Source organism: Macaca fascicularis, chromosome 11, assembly GCF_037993035.2.
Source record: "Macaca fascicularis isolate 582-1 chromosome 11, T2T-MFA8v1.1".
In the NCBI taxonomy this organism is placed as follows: domain Eukaryota; kingdom Metazoa; phylum Chordata; class Mammalia; order Primates; family Cercopithecidae; genus Macaca; species Macaca fascicularis.
In genome coordinates, this window is record NC_088385.1 from 23,469,233 (window position 1) to 23,492,495 (window position 23,263).

General features: G+C 35.6%; 1 protein-coding gene across 1 annotated transcript in view; it reads left to right on the forward strand.

Annotated features, from left to right (window-relative positions):
* Positions 1–23,263, forward strand: part of PDE3A (phosphodiesterase 3A) — a 315,011-nt gene that overhangs the window by 246,381 nt on the left and 45,367 nt on the right. Inside the window, exons 3-7 of the mRNA XM_005570302.5 lie at positions 2,301–2,558; positions 5,088–5,242; positions 10,448–10,563; positions 18,854–19,073; positions 22,666–22,751. Of these exons, the coding sequence (XP_005570359.3) occupies positions 2,301–2,558; positions 5,088–5,242; positions 10,448–10,563; positions 18,854–19,073; positions 22,666–22,751 (835 nt within the window). The remainder of the gene's footprint in view (positions 1–2,300; positions 2,559–5,087; positions 5,243–10,447; positions 10,564–18,853; positions 19,074–22,665; positions 22,752–23,263) is intronic.

The window sequence follows — 23,263 nt, forward strand, 5'->3', positions numbered from 1 at the left end:
AAAAATACTATGTGAGATGCTGGGTATGTTAATCGGTCTCGCTATAGTAACCATTGGACTATCTGTACACATCACATACCATCATGTTGTAAGCCTCAAGGTTACACAATACAAGTTATTTTTAAGATAAGGAAAGTAAAATTCTCCTTTTAGCTCAGAAAAATAAAATTAACCCGCAGGCACAAATATGACATATGCATGACTATATATCCTAAAATTATTAATATTTCACTTAAATTTTCATAATGGTTCATAAGAGATATTTATGCCTGTGATCAGAGAACATGGGCACTATTATTAAATTATGCATTAAGTAATTACAGACATATTTAAGCACATAAAATTAAGATTTTCTGGGGTTTTTTTTTGTTGTTGTTGTTTTGTTTGGTTTTTTTTTTTTTTTTTTTTTTTTCCCCACCATGCTGGTTCAACTCTTGAGCTGTGGAATCAAGCTATTTTTGATTGCAGCCTGATATTTCCACTTTCAACCTGTCTCATTTTGGCAAATTATTTGTGTCTAATGAAAGTGAAAGTAATTATAGTACCTATTAATACTTTGTAGACTTGTGGGTAATAAATATCAACTTTACCATTATTATTATAGTTATTGTAATTTTAGCAGTAAAAGACATAACTTTTCTGTATGAGAATTTTACAGAGTCATTTATTCATTACTTATAGGTATTGCAAGACTAGATATCTTTATGGATGTTAGGTGTTATAATTATGATACTTTTCTAATTACAAGAATAATATATATTCACTTTTTCTACAACATACTTTATTTTCTAGACAATATTTTGAACAATATTTTCTAGACAATAATTTATGAATCTACCCACATCTTTTAAACAAAGATATACAAGTTTATAATACAGATATAATGACAATTTTAAAAGATCAATTTATCTACTTATATGCATCTTGGGGTTACATTCTTTGGTTGTCGTTGCCAGAGCACTGCTATACCCGTTGTGTTATTGTTTTTATATGTTTAGATATTTGTAGAAGTATTTCTTTTGACCAGATGTGTATGTTGTTTTGCTGGATCATAGGATACATACATTTAAGCTACAAATTGATAGGCTTAGCAAAGTTTCCTGCCAAATATTTTGGATTGTTTTTCCTCACTACTCATTTATGCAAACCATTACTAATGCTTGGTGTTACAAATCTTTTACTGTTTTGCCAATTTTGTAAGTGAAAGTTGTTTTTATTATATTGATTTGCAGTTTAATTATAGGGGACATAAGAGGCTTTTTATATATATTGGTTATTTACATTTCGTTTGAATTGTCTATTCACTTCCTTTTTCAACTTTATCCTTTATTGATTTTAGAAGCTCTATATTTGGATATGTTTTATCTTCTCTGTGTGGCAAACATTTTCTCACAGACCATTTCTTCCTTTGCTTATGGTATATTTTCTTATGTAGAACTTTATATCTTCATTTAGTCAGATACATTAGGAATATCTTTGGCAGTTTATGAATTCATATTATTTTTAAATGTTGTAATTTCAAGATTATAAAATAATCCCTCATATTTTCTTTTAATCGTACAACTTTATACTTCTGTTTTTTTCTCTCTTTGGAGTTTATTTTATGTATTTATATGTATTTTCCTGGCCTCTGTGTTTTGTGCTCTTCATTTCTGCTGTGAGGACAGAGTAATGACTCTGCTCTGATAGGCAGTTTGGCAGAATATGACAGATGTGCCACAGAATCCCAGAACTGAAATTTCTGTTGTTACCAACAACAAGAGAGACAGATTGTGAACTAGCACACAAATGGAGTTTTTTTGCGTGTCTATCTCTAATAACATTCGTTGAATAACTACCATTAGCAAAAATATTCATTGAATAAACACCAGGTTCAAGTGTCACATTAAAATATTATAAAAAATAACATTTTATGGTATATTAATGTTGCTTTTGGAGTGAAATTCCTAAAGAACATACATGTAAAATGTTGAGCTCTTCATAAGGAGTGATATGAAGTTTTTTCCCCCCAGATCTCTGAAACTTTTTGCCTTTTAAAAGTAGTGTTCATCTTTTTAATTTCTTCAAATATGCTTGACCCCTCCCCGAGTTCTAGCATTAAAAAATGTGCCGCAAATGCAAAAAAGGATGACTGCTAGGGCATATTTTAGTAGAATTTGAAATAGGTGATGTGAATTTTACTGTACTGAAATCCTAAAGAATCATCCCATTCATTTCTTAGTGAAAAAGTTCAAATTAATGCTTTGTGCCTTCCGATTCAGACCTTTTCTTACCTGATCTTGTCTTGGTTTGTGTTCCAGTCTTCAGGAACCAGTATTACTGTGGACATCGCCGTCATGGGCGAGGCCCACGGCCTCATTACCGACCTCCTGGCAGACCCTTCTCTTCCACCAAACGTGTGCACATCCTTGAGAGCCGTGAGCAACTTGCTCAGCACACAGCTCACCTTCCAGGCCATTCACAAGCCCAGAGTGAATCCCGTCACTTCGCTCAGTGAAAACTATACCTGTTCGGACTCTGAAGAGAGCTCTGAAAAAGACAAGCTTGCTATTCCAAAGGTAGGTAGTAATGACCTACTCCTTAAAGGGTTAAACTATTTTTTTTTAGTTGTCTTCTAGGCCTCCTTCCTGTCACCTCAACTCCATCTGCAGATTAATATCAATGACTCAGGCAAAATGTGTTGATCATGGTGACAAAAGTAATAAATATTTAAACATAAAGACTTCTGTCCTTATACTTGATAGTTTTCTATACATAGAAAATTTATCTTTTTATGTTACCTCTTTTATTTAATCTTTCATGTTACATGCAAGAAGTTTTTTCTTCTATATGCCAGATGCTTTTCTAAGGTGATAAGGATATTGCAACAACAACAACAAAACAAAAAAGGCAGAAATCCTTGCTCCTTTTTAGTGCAGATTCTGTTTAAAATTCATTGACTTCTAAAACTGAAGGTTCTTTACTCTTCGATTTTCTTGAATGATATACTTCAAAATGCCCTCATGACTTTCCAATACACAATCAGTTTTGAACCCAGAACAGTTTTAGTCAATTATAGATTAAAGTGAAATATGTCCTTAGTGATTTCTATAAACATATATTTTATATGTAAAAGGAAGAAATTACACAAATTTATTCTTTTGACATATATGGTATGAGTTTTACGAAAGTCAATTATAAGAGGATCCTCTCCCAGTTTAGATCTCAATATTAATTAAAAATAAGGCATATTAAAGACAAGAAAATCAGAGTGTCAGTGGTCTCTGGTATATTCAGCACAGTTACTTATTTAGTAGACAGTCAGCTATCCCTTGGAGCTGGTGGTCAGTAACACCTGTGCTTCTGCTGTTGTGCGTCTCTTCTCTCAGGAATGTGATCTTCATAACTTTGTCAATAACATATTTACATAGTTTCCTTCCAATATGCAATTCCCTTATAAAGATATACCTAAGTATAATATGACAGTAAGGAAATGGAGAGAGAGATTAACTGGTTCCTTCAGGTCTCAAAATAGACCTGAGGTCAAAGACAGATTTAAGGCAAGAAACCTGGTATTTAAGAGTGTTTGACTTTTTCTCTTCCAACTGAATTACCTTCTAAGATGCACATTCAGATGTTTAAGAGACACTGGAAACTATTTAATGTCGGAGCTATTCTTAAATCCCAAGTTGACATATAATTCATTTCTCAAAATTTTTTACCTTCTTCGGAAGAGCAGAATGTCTTTGTGAACTATGCCTGTGTGGTAGGTTTATTAGGAGTGATTAGCCACAAACAAAAGTGGGTTGTGGTTCTGTCTATTATGACTGTTGCTGAAGTTATAGAAAAAAGACCTTCAGTTTAACTTTTTTTTTTTTTTTTTTTTAATTTTTAGATGGAGTCTCACTCTGTTGCTCAGACTAGAGTACAGTGGCACGATTTTGGCTCACTGCAAGTTGGCCAGGCTGGTCTCAAACTCCTGACCTCAAGTGATCCACCCGCCTCGGCCTCCCAAAGTAGCTGAGGTTTACATGGGATTACAGGCATGAGCCACCGCACCCCCTAGTTTAACTTTTAAGGTCAAGACTCACTTTAGAGGGTTGGTGCTCATCCTAGTGATCCCAGACTCTTGTCTCAGTGCAGATGACGGTACATGTCCTGTTTAGGATATGGTGGGAGAAGAAATAAGAAGGGGAACAGCAGGTTGGCCAGCAGGGTCTCCTATTAAGAGGAGTTGACACTGATGACATTACCCATATCTCTGATGTCTAAGTTACATTAATCATAAGAGAAATGGTGCATTTTGTGAAAGACTTACATTCTTACACTGAGCTCCTTTTGTTTGTAAATGAAGATAATAAAGTCAATAATACTTGGGGGTATAGACTGTGGTGCAAGGTGATATAAATTAATTCATGCTCCCAAGCAAGTGACCTTTGAGGAAAAACTTCTCATAATAACTAATATGTGTGTATAGGTTTATAAATCCTGTTGAATAAATATAACTATAAAATTATCCCAGAGGTAATTGACTCACTCCTATAATCACATATTTGTATAAGCATTGAAATAAAGACCCTAAAAGGTTATTTATTTATTTATTTATTTATTTATTATTTTTGTTTTAGACAGAGTTTTGCTCTTGTCACCCAGGCTGGAGTGCAGTGGTATGATCTCGACTCACTGCAACCTCCGCCTCCCAGGCTCAAACGATTCTCCTGCCTCAGCCTCCTGAGCAACTGAGATTACAGGCACCCACTACCACACCAAGCTAATTTTTGTATTTTTGGTAGATGGGGTTTCGCCATGTTGTTCAAGCTGGTCTCAAACTCCTGACCTCAGATGATCCACCCACCTTGGCCTCCCAAAGAGTTGGGATTACAGGCGTGAGCCACTGCGCCTGGCTGCTGATTTTTATAATATGCGTTCATTTTGGCCAGATAATCTTTTATTAAATTTCTGAGCACTCAAATTTTAGATAGGTGATATTCAACCAATATAATTTAGTCAATTCACTTCTAATGAAAAGCTCATTTCCTTCTATTATATTACATAAAATTTAAGAGATATAAAATATGCTTGGTAATGAAGTCAAGTCTCTTTCCTAGCGCCTGAGAAGGAGTTTGCCCCCTGGCTTGTTGAGACGAGTTTCTTCCACTTGGACCACCACCACCTCGGCCACAGGTCTACCTACCTTGGAGCCTGCACCAGTACGGAGAGACCGCAGCACCAGCATCAAACTGCAGGAAGCGCCTTCATCCAGGTGGCATACGGCTCCTGCTGGTTTAATGTCTCTTAGAGAAGTTACTTACCAAAAATGAGTTGTAAATTACAAGAGAAGGAAGGCTAACCCATTACATTTGGTTGGAGGTCAGCTTTGAATATGGAAAGGGTACATGGTTTAAATGCAGAGCAGTATAGGGGTTAACATCAGATAATTAGGTTTAACATCTGTTGTGTGACCCTAAATATAAGTGGAAAGCATGACCTGATGTGATCTCTGCCATTGTGACCTTAGAGGGGAAGGGTTAAGCTCCAGGGCAAAGGTAGGTAATTTTATCTACATTGAGATTCATACTGGGATCCTTAAATCAAAAGTGTCTAACTTGACATTTGCAATTGATATGAGATGCCCCTAGCCCAGTCACTAGCCTGCCCCAAGACCAGCTGTCTTAGCTTTGTACAAAAGACAAAAGAGCAAATCAAAAGCAGATCATCCTAAGAACACCTAGATAAGTGCAAACATTTGGTAATTTAAACTTTTCTGAGGATATTAATTCCAATTTTTCAAAGCAACTTAAAAGCCAGAATTACCAAAACTAAAGAAAAGTTATATTAACATGTAAAAAGAATTTTGAAGAAAATAGCTAAGGAAAGTGCATTTAGAAGGAGATACTGTGTCCTTTTCTATTTAGAATAAAAATATTGTACTTATCATACTTTATTCAAATCCATTAATTGTGAGACCATTTACCATATGATTTCAGGTTTTTAAAGCACATATATCAGTTTTATCAATAACCTAATGAATGAAAAATATCCACATTTATGTCGTATTACATGATAGCAATATCAGAAGTAATTTTCTCCTGATCCCTAGTCTGGGATATACATAAACCACCATACTGAAACTAATAGAAATATTTCAGATTATAAGAATTTAATGACTGCTGACTTCTCTTTTTTGATTAAAATTTTTTAATTGGTTTCTTCCATATTATTTGTATTCTAAAAAATCTGTAGAATTGGAAGCAAACTCGGCCGAGCTTGGTGGTTCACGCCTGTAATCCTAGCCCTTTGGGAGGCCGAGGTGGGCGGATCACGGGGTCAGGAGATCGAGACCATCCTGGCCAACACGGTGAAACTCCGTCTCTACTAAAAATACAAAAATTAGCCAGGCGTGGTGGCGGGCACCTGTAGTCCCAGCTACTTGGGAAACTGAGGCAGGAGAATGGCACGAACCCGGGAGGTGGAGCTTGCAGTGAGCCCAGATCGCACCACTGCACTCCAGCCTGGGCAACACAGCAAGACTCCATCTCAAAAAAAAAAAAAAAAAAAAAAAGAATTGGAAGCAAACTCAAATGTCATTATGTATTTTATATGTCAGTAAAATTCCACTCCATCCTATTACCTGGACTTTTGTAAAACTTGTAAACACAAGAAGAGATTATGCAGTGTTTCATGAAAATTTCTTGAAATTTGAAATTAGAAGTCAATGGTAATATTTTTCTCTAAAAATATTGATCATTGACAATTGCTACAGCAGCAAATACTGATAAATGTTAATAGTATTACTGTTAACTATTGCTTAATAAAATGAATTATGTTTTCAGTGTGTATCATTAGAGTCTACCTATTTTGCCAATGCACCTTGCTGTTTCCTGTCATAGCATAGGTAGTGCTTCATGATTTCCTTCCCATAGAATGACTATCAAAAATCCACTCATGCCTTGTCAAATGTCTTTCTTTCTGTTATTCTTTGTTACTTCTAGTCAAATCCTATTTCCCCTGCTTTTCTCTTCTCTTAGTCAATTAGATGAACTTGAGGGTTTAAATTGAAATCATGACAAGGAAAAAAGTTCCAAGAACTTTTAAGAACTTAACGCCCGAGGATCTTATCATTCTTCTTTGTAAAATGGATACATCCAAATATTTACAATAGAGATAAGGAGTAGCATATGATTCCATTCATTCTCATTCTCTCATTCCTAAAAATACTCATACATGTCTTGCCTGGGTATACGTTTTCCTCACTGCCTGATATACTATCTCATAATCTCACTGTCCTGTGAAAAGTACTGATATAAAATCTGAAAGCAATATAATTTCTTCATCATTGTGAAGAAAGGAAATTCATTCTGAATAGAATTTGATCCCTTTAAGGAAAAACCATTTATAAGTAAGTGGCAGTAGTACCACCATTAAATACAGCTAGTTTTGGCTTGATCATAAATCAAAGTTAAAACCTTCTTTTGAGTTTTAGCCCTGAAATTTCTTCCCTTTTAGCCCTTTTATTTATTCCTTCCCATATCTGTTCATTTATTGGGTCTCTTATTCTAAAAGAAGAATAAGAGTGAGAAATAAAAATTAGGAACACAACTTATATTCCTTTATATCTACAGCTGGATAATTTACTCTGGGTAATTTTAAATACAGTCTGGTAGAAAGCACACAGGACTGAGAATCTGAAGGGTCTTGGCCCTACTACTTAGAAATGTACTGTGTTCTTAGAGGCAAGTCATTAGCCTGCCAGAGTCTCTGTACCCAATTACAAGGAGTCATTAGGAAAAAGGGGAGCTTGGACATAATTGGAGGAGTAAATTAGATGGAAGAATACAAGTAGGTGCTTTAAAAAATAGGCTTTAGAGAAATAGAAAAAGCTGAAATACATCAGACCCTAAATCATTCCAAGTTGACCTTGGAATTGACCCCTGCGTGTGTATTCAGGCAAAAAGAAAGCAGTAAACTTGGCAAAAGAGACAGTTACCTGATCAGACTTTAAGGACTTAGAATGGAGTCATTATGGGGATAATAAGAGCATAAGACCACCTTTGGGAAGAAGATTGAGATCTTCCATCACAGGCACATAGATAATTTTCCTCTGCTGTGCCAGCATGAGGAAACCATGTAAAGCCTTTCCTAAGCTGTTCTCCTTTACAGAATCCAAATATTTCATATTCATGAAATTTAAACAGGAATCTGGAAATAAAGAACAATGATGAAAAGCTGAAAACTGTAAGGGTCTCACAAAGCAATATATGAAAGCACCTGTAAACTATAATGCATTTATGTATAATATAATACATTGATTTATTGTATTAATAGTAAAATACAATTATTGTATTAAGAATGTGATATGACTAGGATGTTATTTATCTTGAGTTCATTAAATCTGCATTTATTAAGGATACTCTAATGTATTTTGCAAACTTTAAAATGAACACATTTTAAATATTTTTATTTGAAAAAATAGTAAATTGTTGAGATAGCCTTCATAATATATCTTTCTGATATATTAAAACATTCAGTTACTGTAAGGCATTGTCTTTAAAAAGTCTACTTAGAAAAGTAAAAGTAATAACCTATTCATTGTATTATGTAATGAGAACTGCAAACATTTAGGCCACATATACATTATATAATAGTTGTTCACAGTAATCAGTCAGTCAATCCAGCAAAGTAAATTAAAAGGGACCAGCACCACCAGAAAATAGTCAGTGTTGTAATCTGTTTCAGATCCAAAGTTTCTTTCATCTCATTATTTCCTAACTACCAAGAACTTGTGAAATACATAGGATGTGCTTTCTGAGAAGGATGTCAAACAAATATTTTTATGCCTTACTTAATTGCATTTTATAATTGCTGAAGGTCATACCACATTTCAAATGTCCTCATATATGGAAAACTGCTATTAGAAGTGGGGAGAAAAGATGAAGTTTTAAAATACCTGGGTCAATAGTTGAAGAAAAAATCTCTCTGAAATGGAAAAAAAAAAAAAAAATTGAGATAAGAAGTGTCAGAGTGTCAAACTGACCTCAACATAAATTACAGATCTTACCCATTGCTGAATTTACTAGTAATCAAAGGATACAGACAATAGTAAGACTCATGCTTAGCATGCTTTCCTTTGAGAGGTCTATTAGTGCAATTTTCTGAAAGTCCCTTTATTCCACATTAGCACATGTTCTGGTTTGGATTTAGCAGTCAGGCTTCTAAGCAATGCATGCATAATATTACTTGCACAGAGGGAACCATTTCAGCTCTGGAACCTCTCCAAATTCTCCCGTATTAATTATAAACTTATATGGCAATCTCCATGCATCCGTGAGCCCATAATTCTATGGATTTTAGGTGTTTTACGATAAGCCACCCAGACAGACCAGGCACATCTTGGTTACATTGCCAATCGAAGATTGGCAAAAGATCAAATTGTCAAATTATATTTATGTAAATTATAGATTGTACCCAGTACCAAATTTACTAGTGCTTGAAAGGACACAGGTGTTAGCAAACATAGACCAAGCACTTTTCCCTTGGAGCAGTCCAAGATTGCCAACACGACTTTCGAAATTCCCTTCTCTCCCAAGTTAGGATGGAGTCTATTTCAGATTAAACGTGTATAAATTTTGAGCAACACATACAGAGAAATTTTATCTTGGAATACCCTCCAAAATGTATAGCCCATGAATTGCATGACTTACATAACATTCTCTAGCTCAGTTTTCCATGAATCTATTAATTCCACATTTATTTACAATAAGCAACCTAGGCAGACCAAGTACATCCTGGTAAAAGCATTTGCTAGATGAAGATTCTGCATTACCTTTCACCTAGTACATATCATCAGTATGGTTAGCATCAGCTCCATTGTTGGCATGTCCCTTTTTAAAAGATATTTAAAAAAGATAATCACTTTTTTTCTAGGTTATCATCAGTAAAGAGAAATCATAAGCTAAAGGCCTGCTGCTAATCATTTCCGTCACAAGGAAATAATGCAAAAAAAAATTATTTTTGAATGATTTCATGGTCATTCAGTTTTTGAATACAAATCCACCAAAAATAATAGAGTACTGAAGTAAGCATTATGACATTTACAGCTTATGTAAATTCACCTGCATCTTAACCAGTTAATCTGCAAGCCTCTTTTAGAAAATCTGTGAGGAATGCAATTTTAGAGTACAGTGAGAAGGTGTTTAATTTTTATTAATTGGATAATAAGAGGTTATCTTTCCTCTTTGTTAACCCAGTATGGTTGATGAGTAACTGCTATATCCCTGCAACAGAGATTGTTTTTACATAATCTGTTTCATCACTGAGAAGTACAGTGATTCTGTCACTGAACCTGAACCAATACTCAGATTGGAAAATCTATTACAGAAATGATGGTTGGGTTCTGGCAAGACTGGCCCAATAACTGACGAATAATTTCTTTTATTTTCTTTTAATTCTCTCTTGTCGGTGCTGTTAGTCCTGATTCTTGGAATAATCCAGTGATGATGACCCTCACCAAAAGCAGATCCTTTACTTCATCCTATGCTATTTCTGCAGCTAACCATGTAAAGGCTAAAAAGCAAAGTCGACCAGGTAAGTAACTTAACTGGAGAAGGGTTCATACTGTAAGTGTGGAGTCATAGAGCAAACCAGACCTTAAGTGTTGAAATATTCTGAGGGTGCCCTGTATTCAGTTATGTTTGGTTTGTCTGTTCTAATAACCAATTAGTTATTTTTTTTAAAGCCTCAATAACCAATTATTTAAATTTCTACCTTATGTGATACAGATTCCTTCAAAGTTGTTGTATCAGATTTCCTATCTTGAACTAATTAGATGCACAGGAAATCACTTTTACCATCAAGGATCATCTCTGGTAGCATCATCTCATGATAGAAATTCCAATTTTTTAGTGTCTATTAAAATTGTTTTTCAGGAGTATGATATATGACTTCAAGGCAGTGTTTCATTTACTACACATGAACTCTGATAAGGAATTGAGATATCAAAATTAAGAATAATAAAGCTTTAGATAGGAACATGAAATGATATTGGGGAAGACTACCTCATTTGTTCAGGGTTCTTGCTCACCCAAACCTGTAATAGGAGTTTTTGTGAGATTCTGTCTCTGAATTGCCTTTCCCCTAGAAGCCCAATTAAGAATCTGGGATGTTTCCTCTGACCTTTCCTTTTTGGAATCACGGTTTCACTTCTCAGTATTACAGAAAATATCAATGAGATTTTCAGTAACTTCCTTAGTTTCTTAATCTACTGCCTTTAGCAGTTTAAGAGTTCATCAAATGGTTAAAAGGAAAACTGCCCACTTCCCACTGAGATATGAAACATTCAAGTTCTGGCTGCCATGGCAACCCCAAACTCCAATTTTTATGTCATCAGCCTCATGACATTGCTAAAAGCTCTGCTGGCTTGCCTCCCGAATAGCTGCACCCCTCTGTCTGGATCCTTCACTTCTTACTCCATGCCAATAGTCAGTAAATCGTGCTATGAAGGGAAGAACAGTTTACAAGATTTGGGCTCACCTTTCTGAGGTTCTCCTCTTTATGGGAATCTAGTCCCTCAGCATTGTGTGCTCTGCCTCGATAACTTTTTTGTATCATTTTATTGGAATTACATCAGTAAAAGAGATCATTAAGCTAATCTACTTTTCCAACAACTAATCTGGTCCTCTCTGCTCTTTAGAAATGTTCATTAAATTTTGCCACTTAGAAGTTATTAATGACCTGCTAATAAAATTGAGCTTTCACCAGGGCCAGGCACTGTAGGATAATGTAGGCAAATACTTATAAATTGAGATATTCCTGAAGACAAATGCGGATTAGCTCAGTACCAAGAAGAATCATCTGGGACTCCAACAAGGTGGAGAAACTGCATTTGAGAATTCCACATTAAACCCAAGAGTCTTAAAGGAGCGCTAAAGTGGTTTTAGGTATGTAAGGCCCCTTGGCTCCCTACAAAAATATATACAGATACTTTTGGAAGGGAAGCATCACCAGTTAAGGGCCATGAGATTTTATCAGATCAGATTCAAACGTAGAGCTTACAACCAGGATCACTAATTGCACAAAGAAACACCATGAGTTTGAGTTAACAGAAACAAAAATACAACTTTCTAGATCTGTAAAAGGATGAAAATATTTAAATTAAAATTTAATTCAAGAATTTACATATTTAAGGAAAAATAATAGCAATGAGAAAAGATGTAACTGCAGAGCAGCTAAATATAACTTTTGGAAATGTAGTCAAGGAAATATTAAATAGCATAGTAGACTACTGAATTAGTAAACTGGGTAGAGAATGATCTGAAGAAGTTATCCAGAAAGCAATACAGATGAAAAATTGGAGAATATAATAGATTTTAGGAGATACAGAAAAATTAGAGAGTCTAATATACATGATATGTGTAATCAGAGTTTTAGTAGCAAATAGAAGACAAAAAATACTCAGGAGAAGCCTAGTAAATGGAAAGAAACTCACACGTAGATACAAAATAGTGAAACTACACAACACCAAAGATACACACACACAAAAATCCTAAAGTCTACCAGAGAAAAGACAAATTTCCTTTTCAGGAAAGGCAGTCAGGCTGAGAGCAGAACTGTCAGAAATACTAGGAGTCAGAACACAGTAGAATATTTTCTTCAAAGCTCTGAAACAATATGATAACCTAAAGTTTTGTGCCTGGCAGTTTCATCTTACAAGAATAGGGGCGAACTAAAGACAATTTGAAAGAAGTCAAAACTTTACGATCTGCCAAATCTTTACTAAAGGAATTTATGATGGATATATTCTAGAAAGAAGCGGAAGAAGAGAAAGTTTGGGATCTAATAAAAATGTTAAACAAATCTGAAAACCATGAGTCAATCCAAACAAACATTAAATTCATAAATAATAGTATTTCCAGATTTGTGAATAGTTTTTATAAGATTTTTTAAGGACAGAACTAAAATTTCAGACAGTAATAATATGTAATTCAAGAGATGAAATATAAATTTAAGTGTTCTAAATCTATGAGTAGCTCAGAAAGGGGGTTCACATGAGAAAACTGAGGAACAAGAAGGTTAAGTAATTTGCTTTCTCTAGGTCATACAATGAATCCGAATACTTTCTTTTGTCCTAATGACTTCATACTAGAAACAAATGAGGATGACAAATTGTCATAATTTAAGGTTAGGATTTTTTTTGGTTCTGACTTTGGGTAGGTGTAAGATAATAGAAGGATTTGGTTTTCTCTCCCTGTTTCTTTGGTTTAGTAATAACATAAAAATTATTGAATAACCAACATGATAAGATCAAGAAGCTGAAAGTTATGATTAGGCAGACACTGGAAATAACAGAGCAAATGATGCAACAGCCTCATATTCCTGTGTCCTGATCCCCAGTTGGTATGACTGCACTTTAGAAGAAAGAGCAAAGTGTAAAAGGAAAGGAATGTTCACATAAGATACCACATGGGCCGGTGGTAGGAATGAGAGCCACAGCCATAGCAAGAGTGCCCTTCCATTCTTGCCATCAAGTGCATAAGACATTTCCATCATGATCATTTTGGAGTGGATTTTGCATTGTGGCATCTGTAGACAGCTGTCACAGCACAGCTAAAAGTTTATAAAATAACCTGTATCCCAGGCATGCTGAATCTAACTGATTAAATTCCTAAAGGTCTGCCAAAAGAGACAAAAACATCTATCAAGAATCAGAGAGCTGAAAAGAGATTACAACTCTATCCTAATCAGATAGGCCCTTCTGCTTTAAAATCCTTGCTTCCCTGTTTGGGTTGTTGATGGAGCTAAGTAGTTGTGACATGTTTGATGCAGTTGACTGTGATGCATCCTGGTTTTCCATAAACTCCATGGAAAGAAGCTGGGAAGAGCCCCCTCGTGGCAAAGAGTGTAAGCAAATGGAATCAAATGAAATGTGAAGAGAGTCTGAGGAAACACGTAAGAGCAATAGGCAATGAGGTGGAGAGAAAGCGAGTATGAAGTAAGAAGAGACATACAGAAAGATAAATACCCTGTTTCCAGAGAGGGCTAATGAAATCTGTTCTTTGCGCAAATCAAGTAAACAGAGTGTCCTTTAGTTCAGTCAATCAATGTTAATTTTAAATAACTGAAACACAAATTATTATGCAGTTACTAATATAAAATAAATGAATGAAATCACATAGGACTCCTTTAATTGAAGCTTAAAAGCAGGAGATTCAAATATAATTTGTATTTTCAATTTTGCTCCTCTAGTATGAGTCACTGACATTATGGAGCTACCATGATACCATTCTGCTTTAAAAATTCCTTGAATTTATAGTTACTGTATTTGCAGTAGTCCTTTCCCGGATTCTTGTAAGTTTGGCTGCCGATTGCAGTGATAACAGATATCTCTACACCTATAATCTAGACTGTTTTTCTTATACAAAATTTGAAAATATAGAGAACTTTAATTACGGTATTCTGATTCTTTTTCTTTGGCATTCTCTTTAGATGCAATTTCTGCTTTGGAAAAAGTATTCAGGCTGTCCATTTTCATCTAGGCATGGAAAAAAAAGATGTCTTTATCAGACAAGCTGGTTCCTTTTTTGTTCCATTAAAATTAAACTGAGAGAGTTTTATAGCACAAAACAGATGGATTCACTTAAATAATTCCCCTGCAGTATTGTTTATTTTCTCTCTTTGATTGCCCAAAATTCCTTGTGTCCTGACACACATTTTCTCATGCTCTCAGGAACAAGGAATTAAAGGCCGAATTACTCAAAGGAGTTGGCATTTTAGACTTTATTTTTAAAATTATATTTTTAATTTTTTGTTTTTAAGTGTTTTGATTTTAAGTATTTCACATTAGGACAGTTTGAATCATTCAAAAATTTATGTTTCATGAGCTATGTCTTCTTCCTGGAATCTGCTAAAATTACTCAAATATAAAGTGAAGATAAACATTAATATATTTGAGAGAATGCATGTTTATCTGAATCTCTTCAGTCATGTGTGAGTGTGTAAATGTGTGAGTGTGCGATGTAAAATTAGATGAGATTTTCAAAGGTTCTAACAGTCATCCCTCTAACTTTAGACATGATTACATTGAAAGCATTTTAGAAAATTTGTTTTTGAAGACTTCCAAAGGTTATTCCTCCCAGTTCCTTAGATTGTCCTCTTCCTGTATCTGAAATCATTTATTTATAGTTTGTCCTTTCTATAAAGAAAATTTGGTTATTATCTGCATTTATCTCCCTATCTTTTTGAAGACCGATACGGTCTTAAAAACATGCATGTACATCCTAATTCTTTCTGTTTTTAAACTTCAAGTAAACTATGATAATGCACACTGGGAAAAATAGTAGTTTGGCTTTGGGAAAAAAAGAGAACTTACGCTTTTATAACTTTAGCTTCTCACCTGCAGAATAGAAATATCCCTGCTTCTCATGAGTGTTGCCGAGAGTTACCCTTTTTTTTTTTTTTTTTAATTTTGTGAGACGGATTCTTGCTCTGTCGCCCAGGCTGAAGTGCAGCTGTGGCGTGATCTCAGCTCACTGCAACCTCCACCTCCCGGGTTCAAGTGATTCTCCTGCCTCAGCCTCCAGAGTAGCTGAGATTACAGCCATGCGCCACCATATCAGGCTAATTTTTGTATTTTTAGTAGAGATGGGGTATCATCATGTTGACCAGGCTGGTCTCGAACTCCTGATCCCAGGTGATCCCCCCTCCTCGGTCTCCCAAACTGCTGGGATTACAGGCATGAGCCACCACGCCTAGCCGAGTTATGCTTTTAAAAGTGTTCAAAATATGTAGACTAATACTACAGAAGCAGAGCTTCTCTATTACAGGTTTATTTTAAATTTCATCCCAGGCAGTAAATTTGATGTCTTAAAATCTGCTTGTTTGTTGAAATTTAGTTAATCTGTGAGTTCCAAGAACTCTAATGGTTGTGTGAATTTTAAAATTTGTGTTTGAGAGTGAATTGCATGTATCTGAAGCAATCAGCTGGCAGCTACTAAAACTTAGCAATGAAAAAAATCACTCTTCTCATAAATTGCCTTCAGAAAAAACAGGGTGTCAAGACAGAAATGGACAATGTTCTCATGGGCTTTGAACTATTGTTCTGTTAAAAAAAAAAAATTGTGTAGAAAACTGTCTCAAAACTCACAGTTTACTATGAGAACAACTAAGGAATTGCCTAACACAGTGTCTATCAGGAATCTCTTTTTCTTATGACACAGCAATTACTTTTAATTGCTGTTTTTGCAATTACTTTTCATTGCAAAAACCACAATTACTTTTGCACCAACCTAATAAAACTTTGCCCTGGCCCTACCCAACCCTATCCAGACTTGCCCAGCAACCTCTCTGACCACCTTCCCTGCCCCTCTTTTTCCTTTTTGCTAAGCTGCCAACCACTGACCTCCTGACTGCTCCTCTGACATCCCCCAGGTATGTCCCTCTTTCCTGAACATGCTTTCGCCAGCTACTTCTCTCTAAATGTCTTCTGTATTTCATGAGGCCTCTCTTCAAATTTTACCCACCCCCACCCCTTCCCAGCCAGGAAGGCCTTCCCAGTCCATCCTATCTAAAGAGCATTTATGTTCTTCCCTGCCTTCTACCCTGTGCATTGTTTTCTTCCTCTTATTTGAATTTAAGTTAACTTTCCTTTTTTATTGACTTTATTTTTTTAGTTTCTGTCTCCCCTAAAAAGGTGGGAGCTCCATTAAGAGCAGGGATTTTATTTTGTACCCTACCCCATCCATGGAGCAAGACTCACAATAAATACTTGTTGGATGAATAAATCCTTGAGATACTCAGTACAAATACCTTGCTAAACTTTCTACCACATCTTACTAGGATTCAGCTCCTTAACGGCTATGGTACCTTTCTAAGATTATCTGGAGTTACAGTCTAAATCCAAAAAGTGGTCAAAATTAGACCAACCCTTTTTAACCTTTACATCACAGCACCCATCTATGTGTAATAGTATTTGTGAATACCATAGCATTGGAGAAATGAGAAGGGATTTTGAGTTTTAAAACTAGATTTCCTTTATTTTATAAAATTATAATGAGAAAAACTAATTATAAGCTATTGGAGATAATATTAAAAGTTGAGTTTATTCTAGAGTTTCCAAATAAAATATTTCTTTTTTAAAAAATATTTTCAACCAGTAAATAATTCACAGCAAACTTGGAACCCACTTGCTGCACACAATCATACATTGGCTGGGAAATTCTGAGTTAAAACCTTTGTGAACTTAATTTTTTGTTTTGATTTGGTTTTGGCTCAGGATACTATGTAATGTGAAGGCTTGTCGTTATCTTTGGAAAAATAACTGAGTCTTTTTAATAGAAGTAGAAACCCAAATAAAAACCATTAGGCATTACATAAGGAGCAATGCAAATGCTGCCTAATAGGCCATTGATTTTACTTCCCCCTTGGATAGTCTCTGATAGAGGTACTGGCTTATAAGCCTCATTTTACTAAGAATAGCTGGGTTTGCTCTATATTCTTCCACGTACTAGTACTGTGACCTTGGGAGGGTTTTTTACACTCTCTGGGTCTAAGTGGTTTTGTTTGCTTAGTATAAAGGCTGGGAGGGGGTTGAGCTGCTGGTTAGGAATTAACAATAGATAGGTTGAGAAAGAACTAGAAGGGAGTGCTGCTCTTCACACTGAAGCAAGGGGGGAGTGAGATTTCTCATCTTTAACAACAACAACAACAAAAATAAATCACAGTGCCAACAAGAAATTAAAAAGAAAATTATACACACACACACACACACACACACACACACACTCCCTCAACAAACTTAATATTCTTTTCAGTGGACCAGAAAACCTTTGGTGTGACAAATCAAACTTTTGAGGAAGCTACATCCTGGAAACAAACTTTGCTGTAAGCCAACTGCCAGCTAACCGCACACATAATTTGATGATGTGAAGGTGGATGGCTGTAAATTTTCCTAAGTGGTGAGAAATAGAGAACGACTTTTAATAATGTTATTTCATTTGCCCTACAGTACATTGTTCAGCCATAAAATCATGAAAACCAGTAAGCAGGTTTTTGGCCAGAAGTTATTTCTCTCCTTTTTTCCATTTTAATTGCAGGCTGCCTTCTCTGTGTTTGGGAGAGAGTAACTTCAAAAGATACCTTCCTTGTCTTCCAACAGCCACACTTTGAAATCTAAGCCAGTGTCCTGTAAAACTCTTACAATCTAGAGTAAATACAGACAGTTTGGCACAAATACCCACACTTGAAATGGAAGCTTTAGGTCTATTGTTTGATCTGAAATGGATTATATTACATTTTAAAATGTTTTCTTCAAAAATTATTTCGATCAAAGCAATCTTTCACACCAAAAGGTCTTATTTCACTGAAACTGCGAGTTGTTAAGAAGGTTAATTTCCTCTCAGTAATGCATCTTCTTTATTTACATATTTTAAGCATCTGATGCCTGCTGAACTCTGCCCCAGATACTGGTTAATGTTTAAAACAATAGCAGATCCTGTTCCTGCTAAAACCTTCACAACCTAAGAGAAAATCAACATATGAGAAAATTTTAACTATTATTTCCATGTCAGAATGACAAGAAGAAACAAAAATGGGAGGAGAAAATAATATCCTGTCCTGAAGTTACTCCAGGACACCAAGGCTTTGACTGTACGTGCCAACATTGCCACTATTTTTTTATGATGATTCATTCCTCTCATTGAATGCTGTGGAGACACCCCAACCGCACTGGCTTCAGATGTTGGTATGTGGAGGAGGCCAGCCCCGTGACCTGAGCAGGCACGTGGTTGTTACTGAGTTTGTAAGAGTCCAGGTGAAGTTCAACAGTTGCAATTTTGCATCTTAAAGACATTTGTTTAGTTACTTAACTCTCATTCTTTCTCAGGTGCCCTCGCTAAAATTTCACCTCTTTCATCGCCCTGCTCCTCACCTCTCCAAGGGACTCCTGCCAGCAGCCTGGTCAGCAAAATTTCTGCAGTGCAGTTTCCAGAATCTGCTGACACAACTGTCAAACAAAGTCTAGGTTCTCACAGGGCCTTAACTTACACTCAGAGTGCCCCTGACCTATCCCCTCAAATCCTGACTCCACCTGTTATATGTAGCAGGTAAGGATTTTTTATGAACTGAAGTTTAATAATAAAATTGATGATGGTTTTCCCCTAGAAATACCTACCACCAGCCCACGCAGCTTGGGGTTGGTTTGCCAAAGTAGTTGACAACCAAGTATAGGATAATGTGATTTGTGTTGAATAGACTACAATAAAAACTTATGTTTTAGTAGTTTTCTATTAACGAAGTTTAGAATCCATGCAGTTCATACAGCTAATCTTTAGAGAGGATACAAAATCGTTAGCTGTATATGTTGCCTGTTTCCTGATGGTGAATATAGAAAATTTATAACTATAAAATGATATCAAGTATTCTGTTGTAATGCTTCATTTTGTTGGAATGTTTGTACTTGTTCTCCAGGGAACTTGTTACATTGATATTAGCCATATTTAATTGTCAGTTTGCATTTCCCATTTTTACAGTTTAAAAATGTGTGAATAATACATCGCACAGGACGGCTGGACTCAAATAGTTTTCTGAATGCAATTTAAGCAATTGTATGTGCTATTCTATCATGTTGAAACAACATTACAAAGTGTTATCTATCACAGAGGTTAAGAAAAAAATGGTCTAGCATGGCTAGAGTAATTATTTTGCCAAGGTTGTCACAAGAAATAATTATCTCTTCTTACTGGTTAATGTATTTTTATTGTTCTTCACTAATAGTTTGAGTAATTTATCTTAAAGCATTATGGTATTTTTTAAGTAGAAAAACAGTTGAGTGTTTTTAACTATGAGAGTACCTTGAATAAAATAGTATTTCATTTCTGAGGTTGATGAGGATAACTGTTTGAATAAATGAGTAACATGTTGGTTTTCTAGTATCAAATATTACTTCACAGACTCAGCTTTTTTCAATATATTCAGATTTAAGAAATAGCAACTTATATTAAGCCTTATAATTTTCATTTTCATATTTTTACTCATAAGCTCTGTAATTAAATGAATGTTCTTTATAATTTTTATTTTTACCTCCTTTCTCTTTACTGACATTTTTAAATGAGAAATTATTTTCATTTGTTCGCCCAGAGCCAAAGTTATCCTACTATGCAAAAGTTATTCTGCTGCCTTCTATGAGTTTTTTTAATAAAATAATTTCTGCGGGATATTAATCTCATCTCTTTTCCACAAAAAAGCAAGTTCTGTAGTAAAATATTCAGAAGATATATCATACTTCCCTGTCAGAAATTCACAACACACATGGCTTTATTAAAAGTTCTGAGAAGCTCTGTTCAAAGAATCCCTCTTTATTTATTTTTGTTGTTTCATTTAGTGTTTTTTGAATTTATTTGACCACAGAACCAATTTATTTGGGTTAACACCCAAGAATTGCTCACGGATCTAATGTTTGGCAGAACACAATTAAGAAACATTGTTTTATTGTATGCACCCTGAGCCAAGATGAAGCCCAGTGGAGTAATCTTCGTCAAGGACATCTGGGTTCAGCATTTTTAGGGAGAGTCTCCCACTGTGGGTTCCGGACTTTGGGAAAATAAGTCCCCTAAAGAAAGGAGAGAGATGTTCAGAAAAGCTCTACCACTCACATAGCTTTTTTCATCATAGTGTAGTTTTTTGTGGTTTTTTTGTTGTTGTTGTTGTTTGTTTGTTTTTGTGTTCTTAGCAGGAAGAATGCAATGGGATTTTTATAAAAGGTTTCAGAGAAAAACAAGAGGATTTCACTGTCTACTTGTTCAGTAATGTTTATAAATCCAGTAGTGTGTGTTTTATTTGTTTGGGCTTTATAAATCTGTAATTCAAACCCGGTTTTATTATTGCCTTAAAGGCAGCCACCCATGTAGGCACAGAGAGCTCCAGAAACACACGACTAATTGTTGTGGTTTCCCCTGCTGAACTTGAAGAGTTTGGCGTTGAATCCCAGTCTCTTGGCTGCTGTAATGTCTATGCAACAAGCTATTTTTCTGGCATGAGAGCTGGCATATTGGAAGTACTAATTTAAATGGTCCTTTTAGGTATTGCTTTGCAATGAAAAATTTTCAGGCTAATAAACTCAACTTCTTCTGAGCTTCGTCTAAGAATGTAAGCCTACCAATTCCATCTCCTTTCTTTTTCCTTTTTGTCCTATCATTTTCTTTTTGTTCTCTAACCCAGACTGACAGATTTAATAATTAGAAATATTTTACAGGTAATGTTTTTCTATTTACACTCAAGGGTTGAAAAGTAAAGTTACTTAGTATGCAGATGAGGTCTTCCTGGAAAATGCTCTTCTCTTAGCGCACACACGAGCACAATTCAGGGAAAAAAAATGATGAGTTATTTAAGATATTAAACAATAAGCTATCACTACTTTTTTCATTTTAGAGTGGGTAGTCTGTGGTTAAATAACAAACAAATAAATCCTCTGAGACCCTTTGTAATATTAGTCAGAAAGAAAGAACCCAGCAGCGAAATGCAGAATCAAAATCTAATCATGAAGTCTCTAAACAAGATAGAAGAGGGAAGAGCCAGTTTATGGCCTGAGCCAGGCCATTTGTGGGGTTACTGTTTAATTTTTGAAACAGTCAAACTTCATTCCTCCAACACCATCTGGTAGAGCACATTGCTTACCTCTCTTAACTTTGTTTCTCTTGGTGGTTTATAGTACCTCTGGGGCCTGTTTCTCTCAACCAGCATCCTCTGTAGTCAGTCATACATTCACTGGTCATCAAAATGCACCCGTCTTTTGTTCATTTCCCTAGGGCCTTAACAAGTAACTGATCAATCTGATAAAAAGAAGTCAATTTTTTATTTTGTAGCAAAACGTAAAATTCATATACTATCATTCTGTTTCAACCTATCCTGTCTTAAAGGTCTGTTTAGACATGAAAATATCATAACCCAAATAAATAAATCTAACAATGAGGTTCTTTTTTTTTATTTTTTATTTTTTATTTTTTGAGATGGAGTCTCACTCTGTCACCCAGTCTGGAGTGCAGTTGGTGCAATCTCCACTCACTGTAGCCTCCATCTCCCAGGTTCAAGTGATTCTCCTGCCTCAGCCTCCCTGAGTAGCTGGGATTACTGCGTCCACCACCCCACCTGGCAAATTTTGTACTTTTAGTAGAGACAGGATTTCACCATGTTGGTCAGGCTGGTCTTGAACTCCTGACCTCAGGTGGTCCAACTGCCTTGGTCTCCCAAAGTGCTGGGATTACAAGCGTGAGCCCATAATGAGCCTTTAAGCAGCCTGGCCCATAATGAGGCTTTTAAGCAAGCACAGAGGTATTTATTGTGGCAAATAACCCTTGTCCAAATATAGATCAACACCTGCAAAATGGCCACTATAAGTAAGTCGCAGCCTATACCAGTATTCTCTAAATAATCTAACAAAATTTTACCATCACTTTCACCTCAAATATGATCTAGGTAAAGGAGGAGGAGACTGAGAGTCAAATGAACTTTCTAATCCTTTGTAGTGACTACTGTCTCACAAAAAAGAAAGTAGTACACTGCATATCAGCATTTATGTATCAAACAAAATGAATATTTTCACAAAACAAATAAGCAGAAGGTAGAAATATTTGATTATTGTTGTTTATCTTAATGTAGATGTAGATGGTATGTGCCTATGACTTTTCCAATGTTTTTTAGCTGTGGCAGACCATATTCCCAAGGGAATCCCGCTGACGAGCCCCTGGAGAGAAGTGGGGTAGCCACTCGGACACCAAGTAGAACAGGTAATTCATTGTTTTGGATTCTGTTTCCCAAAGTGGAAATTGCCTTATTTTTGTTTTCCTGATCAAAACGGTGACCTACATTTCTGATTTTTTGGGGGGTGCCGGGAGACGTGGTCTCATGATGTTGGCCAGGTTGGTCTCAAACTCCTGGCCTCAAGTGATCCTCTCGCCTCAGCCTCTTGAAGTGCTAGGATTGCAGGCATGAGCCACTGCGCCTGGCCTGATTTTTTAAATTGCAGGTTTAAAAAGACAAGGGAGAAAATTAAAATCATCTGTACCCCTACTCACTGGAGTTAATCATTGGTAAAGTTTGGGTGCAAAGCTTTCCAAAATGTTTTTATACATTTCTACATGTGTATATTTCTAAAACACAAGAGGCCATTGTATATAATATATAGAACTATATAGAAATACTATTTTATCTTGCTACTTCTGACATTGGAAGTACTTTAAGTGGTTCCCAAAACATAGCAAATACTCAATAAACTTCCTTCAGGCACCTTACTCAGCTA